Here is a 22,466-nt window from a genome sequence, read left to right as displayed (position 1 = left end):
AATGGTGCAGTTCAGCTTGGTACTAGATTCAATCTACGTGTGTGTGTGAGGCTAATCTTAAACTAGAAATGACAAGTCATCTTTTAATCTAATTTATTCCCTGTAGCTTCCTGTCCACGTGTTCCACTTTGTAAGTGTCTGAACAACCCCAGACTGCAATAAAGGGCTTATTAATGTGTTGTCAGTAAAACAAATGAATCATCTATTTCTTGTGCATGTTCTAGTGGTGTTTTGAGTCACTGACTGCAACCATCTGTCAATTAATAGAAAAGGACCACCGCTGACCTTGCAAATCGACCTTGTATGAAGTTACTTATTGTTACCCCGGCCCATTAGTTATTGTTCAGTTCCTGACTTGAGAGACCTCTTTAAAAAGCCAGGAATGCTGTGCCACCTGATACACTCTGAGATACATTTATGCTTTCGTACTTTAGTGTATGTAATGCTTTAAAATGACACTAATTAATAAAATGGGGAAATATAATTATTTATTTTATCAAGTGCAGGGCGGCACGGTGGTGTAGTGGTTAGCGCTGTCGCCTCACAGCAAGAAGGTCCGGGTTCGAGCCCCGTGGCAGCGAGGGCCTTTCTGTGCGGAGTTTGCATGTTCTCCCCGTGTCCGCGTGGGTTTCCTCCGGGTGCTCCGGTTTCCCCCACAGTCCAAAGACATGCAGGTTAGGTTAACTGGTGACTCTAAATTGACCGTAGGTGTGAATGTGAGTGTGAATGGTTGTCTGTGTCTATGTGTCGGCCCTGTGATGACCTGGCGACTTGTCCAGGGTGTACCCCGCCTTTCGCCCGTAGTCAGCTGGGATAGACTCCAGCTTGCCTGCGACCCTGTAGAACAGGATAAAGCGGCTAGAGATAATGAGATGAGATTATAAATCGCAGCTTCCGGATCCTGGAAAAGGGTAGCCTTACCTCAGGGCTAATCTCGCATGACGTCACGCGTGGAACCTTGCTTATCTGGATCGTTCATCTGACGCCATGCTTGTTTACTCACTGAAATTGAATATTGTTGTTGGAATCTTACAAAAATAACAATGAGAAAGCACTGCGTTGTTCGGATGTTGAAATCCATTCGGTTCATGAATTTCCGAGAAATGACCCTAATCTAAAGCGACAGTGGGTGAGGTTTGTGCAAACGCAGCAGGCAGATTTCATCACCACCACCAGAACGAGCACATGGGAATTATTGGGGCAAAAAAGAAACCCGTTTATTTAACTCTTTACCCCTTAAAGAAGTTGTTATAACCACCCTTGGTGGCATGTATATACTGTTCACCCTTAGAACATATTTACAAGAAAAAAAAGTCTAAAGACAAGGTTTTAGACAAGGCGTCATCATTATGGGATATACACGGGGTCGTCATTAAGGGGTAAAGAGTTAATAAATGACATTTGGACGGTTCGTCGATTACCTTATTCCGTCTCTTTCACTCTCTCTCACACACCGCACCAGATACAGGATTATGAGCAACATTTACACACTCGTGACATCCGATCTTATCATGTCTGATGCACTTTAAGAGGAAGAAAAATGCATGCACAATCATCATTATTAACTGAAATGTGCTAATTGCAATATTGCAAGACTCAATTTGCTTTTAGTTTTATTCAGGAAAATGCGATGAAAGGTAACCACCACGTTCTGCACATATCCATCTCTCCATCTTGTGCGCACTACAGAGGAAGACTCGTGAACTGGCAGTTTTTCGTCTTGGGGGCTCGAACAGATAACCATTTACTCCAGAATATCCTTGATAATCATCTGCCCCTTCATCCGACATATATAAGAATCCCAATCGCTATCGGAATTCTCTCCAAAACGTGATTCCATATCGAGACTGGTCTAACCACTGCTGCGCACATGAACAAAATTGATACCTGGATTGTTACACGTGTGACGTCATGCACCCCTTCAGGATCTTCCGGATGAGTCTCGGCAGATTCTATGAAAATTGGCTGAGCTTATTGATTTTTTTCATTAATTTATGGCCTTTTGGATCAACTATGGTTTGAAAACACATGATCAATCAACATGATTGTTGCTTTGTACAGGGGGGGAAAAAAGTGTGCTTTAGAGCCTAGGTTTTCAAAGTGGGGGCCGCTAGGGGGGGCCTCAGAAAATTGGAGGGACCATAACAAAAAAAATATCCCATTCTCATCTCATTATCTCTAGCCGCTTTATCCTTCTACAGGCAAGCTGGAGCCTATCCCAGCTGACTACGGGCGAAAGGCGGGGTACACCCTGGACAAGTCGCCAGGTCATCACAGGGCTGACACATAGACACAGACAACCATTCACACTCACATTCACACCTACGCTCAATTTAGAGTCACCAGTTAGCCTAACCTGCATGTCTTTGGACTGTGGGGGAAACCGGAGCACCCGGAGGAAACCCACGCGGACACGGGGAGAACATGCAAACTCCACACAGAAAGGCCCTCGCCGGCCCCGGGGCTTGAACCCAGGACCTTCTTGCTGTGAGGCAACAGCGCTAACCACTACACCACCGTGCCGCCCCCGAAAATTTTTTTAAAAAAAATAATTATTATTAAATATATTGTAATTAGTTTTTAAATCATTATTATAAAATATAATTATTAATAATACATCATATCAAAACGTTGTTTGCCATGCTTATCTCTCCGATTGCCTGTGACGTTGCGGTTTGTGCCATTTATCAAGCTGCTTTGCTCCTCAAGCTAGCGTATTGCTAGCGCAAAATGGACAGGCTTTTGAAGAAGAGACCGAAGGAACAAACGAACAGCCCTGCTGTGGAGGACACTGCTGTGAAAAAAAACAACAACTAGGTAGTCCTGGCCTACTAAAATCCGAAAATATGAGGCAGCATACATTAAGTATGGCTTTACAACCATACATAAAAATGGCCATGATTGCCTGAAATGCGTCCTCTGTCTGGAGACTCTGTCAAATGAGTGCTTAAAACCTTCGAAACTTCAGTGTCACTTGGTACAAAAACATCAGACAGATGCCGAAAAAACAGTAGATTTCTTCAGACGCAAAGAAGAGCATTTGATCCGGCAATCTACTGCATTCATCCAGCAAGCTACTGTCCTCGAGCGGGCCCTGAAGGCATCATTTTTAGCCTCGTACCACATTGCTCGTGCTAAAAAACCTCACTCAGTTGGAGAAGATTTGATTTTACCAGCCGTTCAAGAATTGCTTGGTGAGGATGCTGCCAAAAAAAAATTGATGCTGTCCCACTCTCTGATAACACTGTGAGCCGACGGATTGGTGACATGGCTCAAGACGCATCTGCTCAGCTGTTGGAGCAGGTGAGAGCCAGTGAATACTTCGCACTTCAGCTGGATGAGAGCACAGGTTTATCCAATGAGGCCCAACTGCTTGTATACATCAGATTTATTTCACAGGAAAGATTTGTGGAGGAAATACTATTTTGTAAAGCACTTGAAAGAAGAACTACTGAGAGAGACATTTTTCAAGTTTTGGACGATTACATCGAGTCTAACGGATTGGACTGGACCCGTTGTGTGGGGGGGTGTTCGGACGGAGCCGCGGCAATGACCGGGAAGATCAGTGGAGTGACCGCTCTCATTAAGCAGAAGGCCCCGCATGTAGTGGCCACACACTGCATGCTCCATCACGAGGCACTGGTCGCAAAAAGGATGGATAACGAGTTGAATCAGGTACTACAGGAGGTTATACAAGTAGTGAATTTTATTAAAGCTCGTCCCATGAAACACAGACTGTTTTTACCCTGCTTTGTAATGAGATGGGCGCTTGTTTTGAGGGGCTGCTGCTTCACTTGAACGTGCGCTGGGTGTCACAGGGCGCAGTTTTGAACCGTGTCTATGAGCTGCGGAGGGAGGTTGCAGAGTTCCTCTCATCTGAAAAGCATCAGCTGGCAGATCGGTTCACCGATGCAACCTGGATCCGCAAACCTGGATCCGCAAACTTGCTTACATGTCAGACATTTTCCAGCATCTAATGCCGCTTTTCCACTACAAACACGGCTGAGTCGGGCTGAGCCGTGCCGTGCTGAGTCGAGCTGAGCGGGGCTGTTGGAGTTGCATTTCGACTACAACAGTGCTGAACCGTGCTGGCTGGAAGTGGGTGGACACATTGGGTGGAGTTAGTGAAAGTGGGTGGACGTCACGTGATGTCGTTAGGCGGCGCAAACAGTGACATCAGTGACTCTTTAAGCGGTAGTCTCACGACCCGGAGAGTAAACAATAAACATGGAGGACATGGAGTCGTTAGTGTTGCTGGTCTTGGTTCTGTGGCTTGTTGTCACCGACAGCGCCAACAGATACTGGCAAGAGCGTATAGATGAGGCGAGGCGCATAAGGCTTCAGAAATTCTCGTAATTCGTAATTCTTCTTCTTCCGGGTTTACGGTGTTTACAGATCCCAGCGTGCTCGCAGGGCGTGTGTGGGCATGTGAGGACACTCCTCCTCACCAATCAGTGCACAGGGGAGTGTCTGCTCACGCCCCCAGCCTCACTCGGCTCGGTTTGGCTCGCTTCAGCCCCACTCCAAAACCGTGCGAGTTTTGGGTGCTAAGCAGGGCTGAAGCGAGCTGAGTCGTGCTGTTCTGAGGTAGTCGAAATGTGAGCCGTGTCGGGCTGAAGCGAGCTGAAGTGAGCTGAAAAAGGGTAGTGGAAAAGGGCCATAAATGTACTGAATGCAAGGACGTGACACGTACATACTCCAGGTGCAAGACAAAGTGCGTGCTTTTTCCAAAAAGATCATGCTGTGGTCAAAGAAGCTCCAGGAGGGAGTTACAGAAATGTTCCCACTACTTCACCAGGAGCTGCTGTCATGCGATGATTTGGGCTCCGTCTCTCCATTGATCCAGTCCCACCTGGAGCACCTCCAAGGATATTTCAAAGACTATTTCCCTGACCTCGAAAACACACATTTAAACTGGGTTAGGAACCCCTTTGCCCCCAGTGTCAGTTCTAGTCTGGACTTAGTCACAGGAGGAGCTGATTGAGATGACAAACTCGGGGGATTTAAAAATGGACTTTGAGGCTCTTCCCCTGTCTAACTACTGGCTACATGTAAGAAAGGACTATCCCAGCTTAGCTGACAGGGCATTGAAATGCCTTCTCCCTCTTGCAACAACCTACTTGTGTGAGTCTGGCTTTTCAACTTTAAAGGTACTCAAAACCAAACATGGAGCACGTCTACATGTGGACAATGACATGCGTATGGCACTGACGGAGATTAAGCCCAGGGTTGACAAACTATGTAGGAGCCACCAAGCCCGTCACTCCCAGACACACACACACACACACACACACACACAATTGAGAGTGGTTTAATTTCTTTTGTGCTGTTCTTATCAACAGTTTGTTGAAAAGTTTATTGTTCAGTGCAAAAATATTTGTTGAAAACATCTCATCTCGTTATCTCTACCCGCTTTATCCTGTTCTACAGGATCGCAGGCAAGCTGGAGCCTATCCCAGCTGACTACGGGCGAAAGGCGGGTTACACCCTGGACAAGTCGCCAGGTCATCACAGGGCTGACACATAGACACAGACAACCATTCACACTCACATTCACACCTACGCTCAATTTAGAGTCACCAGTTAACCTAACCTGCATGTCTTTGGACTGTGGGGGAAACTGGAGCACCCAGAGGAAACCCACGCAGACACGGGGAGAACATGCAAACTCCACACAGAAAGGCCCTCGCCGGCCACGGGGCTCGAACCCAGGACCTTCTTGCTGTGAGGCGACAGCGCTAACCACTACACGACCATGCCGCCTGTTGAAAACATGTTAGTTAATAATATTCTTATGCTAAACAAATGTAACAATTATTGAATAATAGTAAGAGAAAACGGGGCGGCACGGTGGTGTAGTGGTTAGCACTGTTGCCTCACAGCAAGAAGGTCCTGGGTTCGAGCCCCATGGCCGGCGAGGGCCTTTCTGTGTGGAGTTTGCATGTTCTCCCCGTGTCTGCGTGGGTTTCCTCCGGGTGCTCCGGTTTCCCCCACAGTCCAAAAACATGCAGGTTAGGTTAACTGGTGACTCTAAATTGAGCGTAGGTGTGAATGTGAGTGTGAATGGTTGTCTGTGTCTATGTGTCAGCCCTGTGATGACCTGGCGACTTGTCCAGGGTGTACCCCGCCTTTCGCCCGTAGTCAGCTGGGATAGGCTCCAGCTTGCCTGCGACCCTGTGGAACAGGATAAAGCGGCTAGAGATAATGAGATGAGATGAATGAGTAAGAGAAAACATTCTAAAAGTTTGTTTCTTTTACATATTTTGTAGCATTGTCTGTGGGTTTGCAAAGGGGGTCCCCGGCCAGAAGCTAATGCTCTTTGGGGGGCCTTGGCATTTGGGAACCCCTGGTTTAGAGGCATTACATACACTTTTTTTTTTTAAGTAAGTTTAAATCTTTTGCTTGAGTGAATTGAAAGAATTTGAAGCTGTACTTCAGGTTATTTTGATAAGTATGCTGCCATGCAAAGGCCAAACTGCAGTATCTGTATATTGCATCGGTAGCAAAAGACAGTCCAATAGCGAATAGGTGACTGGACAGTCTTTTGCCACCGACGCAATATGCAGATGCTGCAGTTTGCTTTTGCACGGCAGTACAAGTAAATAATGTTGGTAGGAATTTGTGCATCTTTTCTCCTACCGAATAGAAATAGATGGGGGCGTCGTGGTTCAGTCGACTAAGGCACCATACCATAAATCCGGGGACCCGGGTTCGAGTTCGACCCGAGGTTATTTCCCGATCCCTCCTTGTCGCTCGCTCATTTCCTGTCTGTACACTGTTCTACAATAAAGGTGAAAAAAGCCCCCCAAAAATCTTAAAAAAATAGATTTGTCACCATGTACACTCAAGCGCAGTGAAATTCCTCCTCTGCATTTAACCCATCTGAAGCAGTGAACACATGCGCGCGCGCGCACACACACAAGTGAGCAATGAGCGCGCACACGCACAGAGCAGCAGGCTATGCTACAGCGCCTGGGGAGCAGCTGGGGGTTAGACGCGTTGCTCAAGGATACTTCAACCATGATCTAGATGAAGGGGGAAAGGGCTGTTCATTCACTCATGTCCCCTCACGTTTTTCTCGCCGATCCCAGGAATCAATCTGGCAACCCTTTGGGCCCAAGGCTGCTTCTCTAATCTTCAGGTCATGGTCCTGATGGTTAGCCTGATCAAGTATACAGCCTTAGTGTGTTTTCTCAACCATGTGGTTCAACTGTAAATGATGTATATTAGATGAGAATCCGTTTTCTCGTGTTTCGTAACGCCTGTCGCTGTTTTTCTTTTCAGAACTGTAAGACTTTTTCCTTTGACTGTAAACAAGAGGAGACTCGAATAGTGAGTATATGATTTTGACATTTTGGCTTTTAAGGATCTAAGGATGTTCTGTCATGTCCAGATTGCTGAGTGAAATTTATTTGGACCCATTTTTATCTTGTATTTTTATTGCCATATTTAATAAAATCACCAAGAAATAACTGAACTGAACTGGATACTAATGATTTATTAATAATTAAACATTAGTCATTAAAAAAAATCTGTATTTGCAGTGTTTGCACTGTACAGTTGCAGTCAGAAGTTTACATACATGGACATGAATGTCATGACAACATATTGGCTTTCGGTGATTTTTCTTTGATCCCCCCATGGCAGAATGATTATACAACATGCATCTTTCACAGGGAAAAAAAAAAATTGGTGCATGTTTTTTTTGTTTTGTTTTATTTTGGGTTTTCTGAAATCAATACAGGGTCAAAAATTTACATACAGCACACCTAATATTTGGTTTAAAAGTCTCCTAGCAAATTTCACCTTGACGAGACACTTTTGGTAGCCGTCAACAAACTTCTTGGCAGAATTCTTTTTGGATATTTCGCCACTGTTCATGGTAGAATTGGTAAAGTTCAATTACATTTGTATTTCCTGGCACAGACTGGACCTTTAAACACAGTCCACTTAGTTTCTATAGGGTTGAGGTCAGGACTTGTTTTAAGCTTTGTTAGCCAGCTTTATCCATTCCACAACCAGCTCTGATGAGATGAGATAAGATAGCCTTTTAATCATCCCACAAGGGGAAATTAACATTGTTACAGCAGCAAAATATGTAAAGAGAAAAAGATAAGGCAGTGAAGGAGTAGTGCAAAAGTACTGAGTAAACAAACAAGGATGTATAAAAGAAATAAACTACAAATTTAGAGAGGGGGGAAAAAAATTAACAAATTTTATATTTGGAGTCATTGTCCTGTTGGAACACTGAGTCATGTCCAAATTTCTGATGGTGTGAGGTTATGTCGAGTTCTGAGGTAGTCGTCTTTTATTCTTCCATCCACTTTGTGCAATGCACCTCCAGTTTGTAGCAGGCCTGTGACTCGGTGGTTGACCATCCGAGCTATTTTTCTCTCTGCTGAGGGTGACTGTGGCTACACCTCCCAATAACTTGTACTTGCAGACACGATTGTTCGAAGTGATGTTCTTGGACTCTGCAGTTGTTTAGAAATGGCTCCAAGAGACATTCTGAAGTTGTGTAACTCTGATTCTTTTTCTCCGATCTGCATTGAGCTGCTTGGACTTCCCCCATTGTACTGTGTTTTTAGGCGATCCAAGGAGTGCTATAAAACAAACAAACATCCCTTTTTTATGTTGGCACATAAATTACCGGGTATAATCAATCATGATCACTAACAGGATGTTGAGAGGCCTTGGCCCTGGCAAGTTAAGAAATTTGAGCCTTCAGAACCACTGTATTAATTTAAGTGGGTATATGACCCTGTATTGATTTCAGAAAACAGGAAAAGAAAGCAGCTTGTGCACCAATTTTTATTACTTCTACTAAATATGTATGTTGTATAATCATTCTGCCATAGTAAAAGAAGAGTTCAAAGAAATCAATGAAAGCCAAATATTGCCATGGCATTCATGTCCATGCATGTAAACTTCTTACCACAACTGTATATGCAACACAGGCAGTATGATGGTGAAGCAGGTAGCATTGCTGCCTTGTAGATCCAGGATCTGTGGTTTGATGCTGGGCTCAGATTCTTGTCTCAGGAGTTTAGGCCCCCCCGTATCTGTGTTGGTTTCCTCATGGTTCTTGGGTTTCCTTCCACCTCCCAAAACACATGCCAGTAGGTGGATTGGCTTTACTAAATCAGATCAGACAAAACTTTATTTATCCCCGAAGGGCAGTTAGAAGGGCGAAGAGCGGTACATTAAAATAAGAGCAAGAGAATAAAATCACAAAAAGAATAAAATCACAAAAGTGGGTGAGCAAAAAAAACAAACAACGTATTATGTACAAGGTACAATGGCAGGCCTGCTGCCAATAACAAAGTAAAAAAAAAAATGAAGCGTGGATAAAATTAAAATGATAGTATGATTAGAGTGACATTGTAGTTAAAGTGACAAGGTGATATTGTAATATTGCACATCAGGACATGTGATATTGCACTAGAGTATTGTACAGAAGACTTAAGTTATTGTAACTGTCATAGACTACGTTCAGACTGCACCCTGAAACAACCCATATCCGATTTTTTTTTTTTTTTTTCCCATATGCGACCTGTATCCGATTTGTTGTTGACAATCTGAACGACACAGATCCAATTTTTTTCACATGCGACCCAGGCCGCTTGGATATGTGGTCCTAATTCCGATGCATATCCGATATTTTCACATGTGACTGCAGTCTGACCGGACAGGTCGCATTCATGCGACCTACACGTCATCAACAAGAGACAAACGTCACTATTCTGCGTTGGCTAATCCCGCCTCTTTGGTGGAAAACAACAACATTTGTACAGTTTTCAGAATTTAAATAGACTTTTATAGAATTGATCAAGCTAATGGTGGATTTGGTACGGACCTGGATGCTGATCTGTTAGCCTGATTAAATAAAACAGTTTCTATAACTGATTTATAACTTAAACCATCCTGTATTACAAGATTGTTCTGGAAATTTCCAGTAATTTGACACCTTCGGTCTCATTAGTCTGCTGCCCACAATCAGATTATTCTGCAAGTTCCTCCGCCGCCACAAAAACCACATCGCCAGGTCTCGCCTCATCTCCATGCTTTACTTGCAAACTTGAAGAGTGCGCTTTTTTTTTTTTTGTTTGTTTACGTATTACGTAGATGTGCTTATTACGTGTCAATTTGTGCATGCGGGACACTTTTGGGTCGTTTTCCGTTCATATTGGAGATCGCATACAAGTCTCATATAACTGGTAATGTGAACGGCCTAACAAAAAAATCGGATTTCACAACAAATCGGATATGGGTCGTTTCAGGTTGCAGTCTGAACGTAGTGTTAGAGTTCAGGAGGAGAATAACACTTGGAACAAAGGTTGCTCTCCTCCTCTGGGTCTTACAGGCCGGACAGCGGAACCTGCAACCAGATGGCAGCTGCTCAAATGCCGGGAACAAAGCATGAGTCGAGTCCTTAAGAATTCGACGAGCTAGGCCGCTAGCCTGCTGCTCGTACACAGTATTCAGGTGGCGAGCAGGAAGTCCAATAATCTTAGAACACACCTTGACAATATTATGCAGGCGGTTCCTATCCTGTACAGTAAATTGCCCCTGTAATGAAAGTCCAATTAATCATGTTTTTAATAACACGGTTGTATAAATTTATCACATCTGCTTATCTGTGTTTCTCCCATGCAGAATCTGTGTAGGGGCATACTCACAGTGCTTGGTCAGCCTGTGCAGCCCCAGTGTCAGAGCACCTGTCTGGAGACCATGCGTATCCTGTCTCGTGATAAGCGTGTCCTTGGGCCTGTAGCCACCCACGATGGTATGGTCACTCTTGCCCGGCTGGCGTGCATCCCGCTACCTGATGTTGATGTGGAACCTCCGGAGAAAACCGAGTCGGCCGCTGAGGAGCGGGTAGTAGTGGAGGCGCTCAAGTGCCTGTGTAATGTGGTGTTTAACAGTGTGTCAGCACAGCAGGTGAGTGCAGATGTGCAGCTGGCGCAGGGTTTGTGTGCCCGTCTGCGCTTACCTGGCCCCACCCATCATGATGTGGAGCTCTTCTCTCTCCGTTTGCTCTTCCTGCTTTCTGCCTTGAGGCCAGATGTCCGGAGGGTGCTGCGGCAGGATTTAGATGCTGTAGAGCTGCTCACTGGCGTACTCGAACAGACCTTGGATGTGCGCTGGGCAGGGCTGTATGAAGTCACATGTCCTGACTCACAGGCCCCACCCATTTCTCTGGAGAGGAACGAGAGGGCGATGGAGTCACTCAAAGCCCTGTTTAATATCACCATGGCTGACTCCAGTGATGAGGTGAGAAGCCGGAGGTTAAAAACACCTTTTCCAACTACCTTATGAATTGGAAATTGTGTCGTCGTCCCCCCCCCGCTTTTTGGGCTAAAATATTTATTTAAAAATTAGGTTATAAGACAGTGTCCCTGTTTTGGACTACTAGAATTAGAGTAAGCACTCGCTTTGTTTCATCAGCATTGGGAGGGTCAGCAGGAATGTGGTCTCTCATAAAGACAGTGCGGCTTTAGAGAGTCATACTATCTTCAAATCAGTCTGCTAGTAAACTGGTAGTTTATTTTATTTTATTTTATTTTTTTGTGCGTCTTGTGGACAGCCATGGTCTGGCTTTTAAGTTCTGAGATGAAAAGGTAACAACCACATACACCCACTGGCCACTTTATGCATTGTACAGGACCGGTGTTCCTAATATTCATGCAGTTATCGAGTAAGCCATTCATGTGGCTGCAGCACAGTGCATAAAGTCATGCAGATACAGGTCAGAAATGTCAGTTAATTTATCAAATGAATGAAATGGGGGGGGAGGAGGAATGTGATCTCGGAGACATTGACCGTGGCGTTGTTGGTGCTTGAAAGTTTGTGAACCCTTTAGAATTTTCTATATTTCTGCATAAATATGACCTAAAACATCATCAGATTTTCACACAAGTCCTGAAAGTAGATAAAGAGAATCCAGTTAAACAAATGAGACAAAAAAAATTATACTCGGTCATTTATTTATTGAGGAAAATGATCCAATATTACATATCTGTGAGTGGCAAAAGTATGTGAACCTCTAGGATCAGCAGTTAATTTGGAGGTGAAATTAGAGTCAGGTGTTTTGCCACTCACTCACTGATTGAAAAGTATGTGAACCTTTGCTTTCAGTATCTGGTGTGACCCCCTTGTGCAGCAATAACTGCAACTAAACGTTTCCGGTAACTGTAGATCAGTCCTGCACACTGTCTTGGAGGAATTTTAGCCCATTCCTCCGTACAGAACAGCTTCAACTCTGGGATGTCGGTGGGTTTCCTCACATGAACTGCTCGCTTCAGGTCCTTCCACAATGTTTCGATTGGATTAAGGTCAGGACTTTGACTTGGCCATTCCAAAACATTAACTTCTTTAACCATTCTTTGGTAGAACGACTTGTGCGCTTAGCAGGCCTGGAATTTCGTCATTTTAGGGGCAAGGCCACTTGGCCTTTTGTGCTGTTAATTTTTTGAGGGCATGAAGGCCAAAAGCCAGGGCACCAAAGCCATAAAATAAAACAATGATTTTAAGTTCACATCTATAATGAATTTAATTTAAGGACTAATGACTCTTCTGAGGAAGATTGGAGTCTCAGTCGAAACTGTCAAGCAGGTAAAGAAACATCTACACTTGTGTCTGAAGATAAGAAAATATTGAACACATCTAAGCTTATCAATCCATCACTCACTTCAAAAATTGTAAAACTTATTAAACCTATATCCTCCCATAATTTTTGTTGAATTGACACCGAATGTGCAAGAGCATCTTCAGACTGTACTACTACACAGATTTTTGATTAATCAAAATTGAGCCTGGAGCACATCAAAATGTTTGACTGTAAATGGAACATATACTAGCATGCAGGCTACTGATTAACCCATAAGAGCCCAGACCGATTTCTCAATCAAGGAAAATTATTGAGGAAATAAAATGAACTAAATAGACGACAAAGAAAACATTTCTGACCTTTTTTTAAAATAGCACTTTCATGTCTCAAGATCTGAAACATTAAATTGCAAATTTGCAGAACACTGCAACACTATTACACAGTAAACCCGAAAGTTCATTCTATGCAAACAGTTTGAGTAAATACCACTTTTAAAGATTAGTTTTATTGCATTACTTAAACAGTATGAGTATATGAAGAGTATATGAGACAGTCATTGGGTGTATTCATTTTTGTAATTTAAACAAACTTAAACTATCATGTTTTACCTCAGGCCACAGTGCTGCCCTGTTGTGATTGGCTCAAAACTCAAGACAAGTCTGTGCTTGTCCGTTGACGGCTACGGAGGAAGTTGCGCCATTTTCTAATTTACACAGAGCAATTTAAGGTCTTTGCACTTTTGACAAGCTAATTAGCATTTGTTAGCGGCTACAGTCAGTACTCAGCACGTTAAAAGTGGGTCAACGTTGTAACGACATAATGTTACTGTACAAGCAATGCTTATTTAACGGTAACAAACTTAAGCCCGATATGTTGAAATTCCTATCTTATTCATTCGTTAATTTATCACACAGTCTTACCTCAGTCAACTTCTTCCCTCCTTCTGTGAAAATTCAACGTCTCAGACGCAGACACAAGTGGGTGGGGGATGCGTTTGATTTAAGTCTCCTGGTTGGCTGGTGATGGATTGGTGTCATTATAGCATGTCGGAGCGGTTCATGCCAGGCTTGAGTCCGATCCACCACTGATGAGTTGCCCAATAAGAATCCAGAATGTCATCAAAAGATGTGTGTTTTTTTTTTTTTTTTCTCTCTCAGTAGACACAGGTGATGTTAAAGCCTATTGGCAGTCAGGAGGCAGACTACAAAACCGCAGGGCATCAAGGCCACTGTGGCCTTATGGCAGATATTTTTTTCCAAGGGCACAAGGCCAAATTGAGAGGGCACGAGGCTCTCATGAAATTCCTGCCCTGGTGCTTAGGGTCGTTGTCTTGCTGCATGACCCACCTTCTCTTGAGATTCAGTTCATGGACAGATGCCCTGACATTTTCCTTTAGAATTCGATGGTATAATTCAGAATTCATTGTTCCATTAATGATGGCAAGCCGTCCTGGCCCAGATGCAGCAAAACAGCCCCAACTATGATACTACCACCACCGTGTTTCACAGATGGGATAAGGTTCTTGTGTTGGAATGCAGTGTTTTCTCCAAACATAACGCTTCTCATTTAAACCAAAAAACTCTATTTTGGTCTCATCCGTCCAGAAAACATTTTTCCAGTAGCCTTCTGGCTGGTCCATGTGATCTTTAGCAAACTGCAGATGAGCAGCAATGTTCTTTTTGGAGAGCAGTGGCTTTCTCCTTGCAAACCTGCCATGCACACCATTGTTGTTCAGTGTTTTCCTGATGGTGAATTCATGAATATTAACATTGGCCAATGAGAGAGAGGCCTTCAGTTGCTTAGAAGTTACCCTGGGGTCCTTTGTGACCTCGTTGACTATTGCACTCCTTGCTCTTGGAGTGATCTTTGGTCGGCCACTCCTGGGGAGGGTAACAATGGTCTTGAATTTCCTCCATTTGTACACAATCTGTCTGACTGTGGATTGGTGGAGTCCAAACTCTTTTTACAGATGGTTTTGTGACCTTTTCCAGCCTGATGAGCATCAACAATTTTTCTGAGGTCCTCAGAAATCTCCTTTGTTCGTGCCATGATACACTTCCACAAACGTGTTGTGAAGATCAGACTTTGCTCACAGATATGTAATATTGGATCATTTTCCTCAATAAATAAATGAACAAGTATAATATTTTTGTCTCATTTGTTTAACTGGGTTCTCTTTATCTACTTTTAGGACTTGTGTGGAAATCTGATTGTTTTAGGTCATATTTATGCAGAAATATAGAAAACTCTAAAGGGCTCACAAACTTCCGAGCACCACTGTATGCATTTCAGAAACTTTTTTTTTTTTTATACACAGAATGGTGTGATGAACAGAAAACACCCCGTGAACAGTAGCGCTACAGGTGGAAAGGCTTTGTTGGTGAGAGATTAACAAGTTTGGTGATGACGGGACGGGAACGATAATGCAAATAACCACTGTTTAACTGTGGTGAGTAGAAAGGCGTCTCGGAAAGCACAACAAATCCGACCTTGAGGTAGATGGGCTACAACAGCAGAAGACCAAATGAACAGTAGCTGAGGTGCTTAACCTGTATCTACATGCTTTTATGCACGTGATTGGGTGTGTGGATAATTGTATGAATGTACAAGAGCTCCTATAACAAATTTTAATTTCATGGACATGTTAACTATTTAAAAATCCTCAAACAGCAGATTTAAAACTGCTTAAATAAATATCAAGTAAATTTGATTTTTCATTCCGTTTTTTTCAAAAGGTATGACAAGGGAGAATATTGTATACTTCAAAGCAGAGCATGGCAGCTGATTACCCTGTGCCTCTCTGGTAGTCTTTTGGCTAACAAATGAACTGACCACATTCTGCCTGATTAGTGTTTCCTGGAGGTATAAAGCCATAATACTGTACATTGAAATAAAAAGGTCAAAGTCAATTTTCTTTTCATGCTTTTACAAAAAATTTTTAAGCATATCGGTGTTATCCATTTTACTTTTAAACCATTTAATTATTTTCAGTCTAAAAAGGTGACTTCTGCTTTGTTCAGCAGCATCACATTCCCTGTGCATCATTTTAGAAAATGCATCAGCAGCAGATGCACTGAATATGAAAATACTGGTTATTTTTAGGTAAATGTATCTGGTGGCCAAACACTTTTGCATCCCCAGTGTACGATACAGTGCATTCCTTTGGAGCCAGTTTATGTATTTTATAGTCCGTTTATATTTAATTTGAGTTGGTGCTCTGTTCTTGTCTTTATTTCAACAGCATAATGATCACCAGCTGAGGCGTATAGTAGCCCTAATGAGGCATATTCTAATGCTGAGGGTTCAGACAGAGGAGAAAACAGAAGAAGCTCATAGGTAGGTGTTCATGAAGACCTTCTCACACACATGGGTGGGTCTTCCTGAGTTTGAACATTTAGGTCAATCTTACCCCTTTTCCACCAAATCAGTTCCAGGGCTGGTTCGGTGCTGGTGCTGGTTCACAACTCGTTCAACTTGCGAGCCAGCTGAGAACCAGTTTGCTTTTCCATAGCTCGCGGTGCTAAGGGAAGCCACGTCAGTTACGTCGCTGTGTACGTCAGTTACGTCGCTGTGTACGTCAGTTACGTCTCTACGTTTGCATAAACCTTGGCGCGAATATCGAAGCAAAAACAACACGGAAGAAGCAGCAGCAGCAACAACATTAATAATGGATGACCTTCGCGTTTGTACAGCTGCTGCTTCTCGTTGCTTAAAAATGGCGACCTTTCGCGGTCTTGTTATTGTTGTTGGTCTTAACAACTCCGCCCCCCGCTGACGTAAGCGGTTCTTTCCTCTGGCCCAGCAGAGAGTTGGTGCTAGCCTGGAACCGGTTTTTCTGGCCCCAGAGCCAGTTCTTTGTCAGTGGAAACAAAAAACCCGGCTCCAAACTAAGCACTGGCCCCGAACCAGCCCTGGAACTGCTTTGGTGGAAAAGGGGCATCTGATCAGATTGTCGAACTGGTCTTTTGGTTTGGTTAACTTCAGTTTACTGAGTGTATGTTTTACACTGGATTAGTAATTCCAAATTGAAATTCTTACCAAAATGAGTGTGTATGGATTTCAGTTGGCTTAAAGCTCCTAGGCAACGGTTTTAATTTTATGCACATTTGAAACTTTGTTAAAAAACCCTCTGTAATTTTCTTCTGGTCCCAAGAAGTATTGTTAATAAGTAATAAATAAGTTAGCACGGATCGTGGCGAATTTCTGTTCGGCGATTTTCGTGACCACTCGGCGCGTGACGTCATTTAAGCCAAACAAACCACTTCTGTTTACTTGCATTGCCATTCGGCTTGAGTGTAGACGTGAGTTCAGGAATTTCCAAAGAGAAACCCTGCCTTATTGTTGTGCAGTGAACTGTAACAACGGGACCGGTTCAGGAAGAAGTTTTTACCTTTTTTTCTGAGAGAGAAGAGGCGGAGCGAGAGGATTGGCTTTTTTCCGAAAAAGGAGAAGAGGCGGCGCGAGAGGGTTGGCTTTTTTCCAAAAAAGAAGAGGCGGAGTGAGAGGGTTGGCTTTTTTCCAAAAAAGGAGAAGAGGTGGAGCGAGTGGATTGTGCGTGTGAAACAAAAGCAGTCAAAGAAGAAACGGAGCAGCAACGCTCAAGCAAAAAGGAGAAGGTTGGAGGTAAACATTTTTACTTTTGCTTGCAATTGACAAGTCAAGAATCCTGAGGGATCCTGTACAATCATTGTGGAAATGAGACAAAGGGATATTTCCTTGCTCAGAGTAGGCTATAAATGGTATAATGCCGTGGATGGCAGGCTAATGTGGCCTACCGGTGCACTGTCAAGTAATCGTTCCCTATATCCACTATGGAAGGCGGTTTAATTATTCTTCAAAAGGGCTCTTATTTAGTATTACGACAAAAGTAGGAATTTATCATAACTACCAGGATAAATCGTTTGGGTGCGAGTCTTGTTGAGGTCCGGGGTCACCGTGATTGGAGTCGGCCGAGTCGCTGTCCGAGTCCAAGGCCGCACGGTCAAACCAGTGAGCCACATTTACCGATTGCTTCGCAACAGCCATAGGGTCATACATGTATGGTTTCACCTCTCGATATTCAATTTGGAGAGTTCCTACTTCAAAATCGCTATCGCTTTCAGACATTTTACACAACCTCTCATGACCTAAGTCCGTACACGTGTGCTTGGTTTGCAGGTAAACACAGAGCTGCTCCCGGTCTGTTTGGCTTAAATGACGTCACGATGACGGCCCTCTGGCGGCGAAAGTGCGCATAAGTGAGATGTAAACAAACCTTCGGAAATTGGGCAAAACAGTGCATTTTAACCATTTTATTCAATTTTAAGGTGCAAATTAGACACCAAGAAGATTGAATTTGCTTTTTGGGTCGTTCTTCTAGACAAAGTTGATATTCTACGTTTCACCTCTGACTGTTGCCTATGACCTTTTAAAAAGTAAATTTCAGATTGCTGCAGCAGTGAACAGTAAGTATGACTGTAGGGGTGTCATTTTTAAGTGATTAATGGTGTCCCTCTTTGCCCTGCAGAGAGAAGCCAGTACATTATGAATCCCCCACACCCCGTTTGTGTGGGTTTGACTCTTTATGTGCCCCATAGCTCAGTCACTGGCCTTTTCACACCTCTGGAATGTCTTGCTTTCTTGACACAAACACAATGCATTCTGGTGCACTCTGGCCTCGCGGACTATATTCTGTGCCTTTTTTTTAAAGCAGATTGAATGTGCTGAAGCAGACTTGGGCACTAGTAGCTGGGCTTTTGTTATTCAAATGGCCACAGGAGCGGACTTCCTTTCCTTTTCTGGCTTTGCAAAATGCCCAGACATGAACATGTTCAACATACTAAAAACACTGACATGCTAGTGTCTATCAGATCAACAATCCGTTTCTTTTTTTATTAAAGGTACTTTGCATTGCTCATGGTGATATTTGGCTTTCCCCCATGGCTATTCTTGTCTATTCTCTTGAAGGGTGCCACTTCTGGAATTGACGAAAATTGCTTCCAGTTTAACTTAAAATGCTGTTCTAGTAATGACCCATTATCCTGTCCATAAATCTCTTCCAGCCATGCCATAAATCTTTTGAGCAATCTTCCCGTATCCTGCTTGTCAGGCTATCAATATCATCATATAATATTTGTGTGTGTGTATGTGTATATATATATAATATATAATATGAGTGATTCCACGCTTATGGGTACTGAAATGGGGACATGAATTTTATTCACCTAAAACCATTTCTTTTTTTACCATCAGGTCACAAAACATGTAATCTTTAATGAATGATATGTTAAAAGATCATTTTAATTTTCTGAGATGTAATAAAAACATATTTATATGCCAAAGTCAAGCGTATGAGTTCCAAAATGATGTCTGTTACATTACTTCTGTTACGATTGTCCATCTCGTGTCTGTTACAAATTAATTACAATCTAGCTCTATACCATGTTAATCTTATTGAAAGAATGTGTATGTTTATTCTACTACACATGTTTATTAATTATATTTGCTAAAACATCACCTTCCTATGTTTCAAAAAGTAATTCTACATTGTTAAAATTGAGAATATATATGTCCACAACACTTCTGTTACGTTCTGATTTTGGCATATAAATATGTTTTTATTACATCTCAGAAAATTAAAGTTATCTTTTAACATATCATTCATTAAAGATTACATGTTTTGTGACCTGATGGTAAAAAAAGAAATGGTTTTAGGTGAATTTTTAAAAATAAGTTCATGTCCCCATTTCAGTACCCATAAGCGTGGAATCACTATATATATATATATATATATATATATATATATATATATATATATATATATATATATATATACACACACACACAGAGTCTACCTGTAATGTGCAATTTTTCCGAGCCTCTCAATAAGGCAATTTTTCTATACTTTTTCACGGTAGATAATGCAAATAGCCCTCTGTATTTAATCCTTCGTTTGTCTAATTTTTATTTCAGTTTTATTTGTTATCTGTTTGACATTTTCTTGCTACTGTAACACGTGAATTTCCCCGATGTGGGATGAATAAAGTGAATCTAATCTAATAACCCATTATCCTGTCCATAAATCTCTTCCAGCCATGCCATAAATCTTTTGAGCAACCTTCCCGTATCCTGCTTGGATGTCCTGATTGATGTGCCTGTACAGGGAGGACTTGAAGAATATGGTGGAAAGAATATGGATGTTCTGCAGGTGCTTCTGGACTTCATGGAGAAAAGAATAGACAAGGTACTGAAATGGAAAAGCTTTGGTAACGAGCTAATTTCTGTGCTTTTCCTACCATGTGGCGTAGAACATGGAGCTTGTATTTTTCTGTCTTCTCAGGGGTCAAACTACAAAGAAGGCCTGACTCCAGTGCTGAGCCTGATGACGGAAAGTTCTAGGTACCACAGGGAGATTCGCAGATACTTCAAAGCTAAAGTATACACACAGTCTGTACACTTGTGTAAAACCATGCTGTGTATTAAATAGTAGTCCACTAGATTGCTTTTTGTCATATTGCACATTATGCCTGTTGTAATGGAGATGGTTTAATGCTCAGGTTTTGCCACCTCTAAAAGATGTGAAAGTGAGACCAGAAGTGGGCAGCACTGTGCGCAACAAACTGGTACGCCTCATGACCCATATAGACATGGGAGTAAAACAGGGGGCTGCCGAGTTCCTTTTCGTCCTCTGCAAGGAAAGTGGTGAGTGTTGGTGTACCTTCAGGCAGGGGTCCATGTGAGGAACCAGGATGACTTTACAGTTCTAGGCCATTGATCATGGAACATTTATTTCCTGCTCTCGGTTAGGGTTTATTTGTGGGTGATTTTTAAATGATGAATATTAATGATCACTTATTAGATAAATGCTGTTTTTTTCAAAACAAATTCATCAAATGGAGGTTTTTAGAGAGATTTAAAATCCTGTACAGGTTTACAGGCTCTATGTAAGTGGAAGTGTTTTGTTTCTACTTAAAGTACTGATTTTAAATAATTTGAAAGCTGGTTGGAGAGCATGTTTATGATCCTTTCCATGGTTCTGTGCTGAGTCGTCGTGTTTTTTAAATTCTCTTGCAGTGGACAACCTTTTGAAGTACACTGGCTATGGCAATGCTGCAGGGCTGCTGGTGGCTCGGGGGCTGCTGGCAGGGGGCAGAGGAGACACGGAGTACTCTCCTGATGAGGATTCAGACACTGAGGAATACAAATCAGCAAAACCATTGTAAGTCATCAAAACCTTTTGTCCCATACCAATGGCAAAATAAAGGATATTAAAATGTCAATTAAGGCCATGTTACATGTTGTGCATTTGATAAGGCATTATACACAATGTTCTATTTTTTCTGAATTGGCATTGCAGTTTCTTCATAATAAATAATAATAATAGAATATGTATCCAGGACAATCCTGGATCTTAACTTATGGCGGACAAGATGGCAGACACAGCAGGTAAAGGTGGTGCTGCTTTAAGAAAAGCTCGACTAAAACCAGAGATTTACACTACAGCAAACAGTAAAACTCTGGTGGAGGATGAACTGCTGAACTTTCTTGTTGTGAAAATGAAGACACTGAGTCAGGACGATATAATATTGGTGGCTGTGAACCACTTTGGATCCGAGTGGATTGAGAATTCAAAGAAGGCACTGTTTGAACTCTGCCCCCACACAACTCAGCGTTTTGTTACGCACAAGGGGCCACAGAAAGACGTAAACAACATTAAAGGCTGTCTTAAAGTGCTTAACGAGGCTGGGGAAAACATCCCTCACTTTGTGTCGCATCATTTAGATGAACTGCCTCCTGTAACTTTTAACAGTATTGATGTGTCATGTATGTTGCGGACCTTGGAGCGTGTCAGTGCGGATATAACATCCCTGAAGCAAGCGGTGTCTGTGCAAACAGGGCAATGCGATGATCTTCGGATGATAGCAAGTGGACTAAACCAGCATTTGTGTGCTGTTGAGAACTGCGAACCCGTCTCGAATAATGTGCCAATGCCATCGGACAGCGGTGAGGCCGCCGCAGGGCGAGATGTGGATAGCGCGGTGATAGTGATTGAAACCTTGAATCCTATTACGGATAGGCCTACTGCCAGTACAGCGGATGGAGTCGCTGACCAATCTCCCAGGCTATCTGCTTCTTTAACATATAGCAGTGTAGTCAGGAGGGGCCGACGACAACAGCAACAGGCTGGCAGACTGACCCAGCTTCAACCCAAACCGGGCCTGAATTCGGCTCGGAGGGTGAAGAACAGTGGTATTGTTGGAACCAGTGTATGCGGATCTTTACGAGCCATAAAAACTAAGTTGGTGAGTGTCTTTGCCTCGAGATTTTCCCCTGATGTAGAATCGGAAGCATTGACTTGTTATCTTAAAGATAAATTGCACCGAGATGTGACTTGCCAAAAGATAGACAGTGTTCAAAAGCGATATAGCTCATTTAAAATCATGGCAGAATGCGAAAAGGTCGAGGAAATGTATGATCCGGAAATTTGGCCAGATGGCATCTTTGTGCGCCGCTTCTATGAAGCACGGAAAACAGTGGACATAAAAACTCCTGGAGTGGTGAGGAGTAGTGTTGTGTCTGGGGCCGGGACATCTGCCGCGGCTGAGGATGGATTGTAAACATGAAAGTTGTGTCATACAATGCGCGTGGCCTGCGCTTAGGGCAGAGTGATAGCGATAAAGTGCGTCGCATTGTGATTGACCAACTTTTAAACAGCGTGGATATTCTGTGCATACAAGAGACTTTATTGCCCAAACAAGACCTCGACAAACTTAACTCTGTGCATAATGATTTTTATGGGGCAAGGGAGTCTACAACTGATTTGAGTTTGGGCATTATACGGGGTAGAATACCTGGTGGTGTGGCCATATTCTGGCAA

The 22,466-nt window shown here is 42.8% G+C and overlaps 1 protein-coding gene across 1 annotated transcript in view; it reads left to right on the top strand.

Moving 5' to 3' along the window:
• The window catches only part of ric8b (RIC8 guanine nucleotide exchange factor B), a 43,262-nt gene that overhangs the window by 7,987 nt on the left and 12,809 nt on the right, over window positions 1-22,466 (top strand). Inside the window, exons 2-8 of the mRNA XM_060923750.1 lie at window positions 7,285-7,332; window positions 10,657-11,274; window positions 15,852-15,946; window positions 19,682-19,832; window positions 19,929-20,024; window positions 20,146-20,290; window positions 20,663-20,807. Coding sequence (XP_060779733.1) covers window positions 7,285-7,332; window positions 10,657-11,274; window positions 15,852-15,946; window positions 19,682-19,832; window positions 19,929-20,024; window positions 20,146-20,290; window positions 20,663-20,807 — 1,298 coding nt within the window. The remainder of the gene's footprint in view (window positions 1-7,284; window positions 7,333-10,656; window positions 11,275-15,851; window positions 15,947-19,681; window positions 19,833-19,928; window positions 20,025-20,145; window positions 20,291-20,662; window positions 20,808-22,466) is intronic.

Source organism: Neoarius graeffei, chromosome 6 (genome assembly GCF_027579695.1).
Source record: "Neoarius graeffei isolate fNeoGra1 chromosome 6, fNeoGra1.pri, whole genome shotgun sequence".
Lineage (NCBI taxonomy): Eukaryota > Metazoa > Chordata > Actinopteri > Siluriformes > Ariidae > Neoarius > Neoarius graeffei.
Note: the sequence above shows the minus strand (reverse complement) of the source record. Positions and strands in the feature narration are given on the sequence as shown.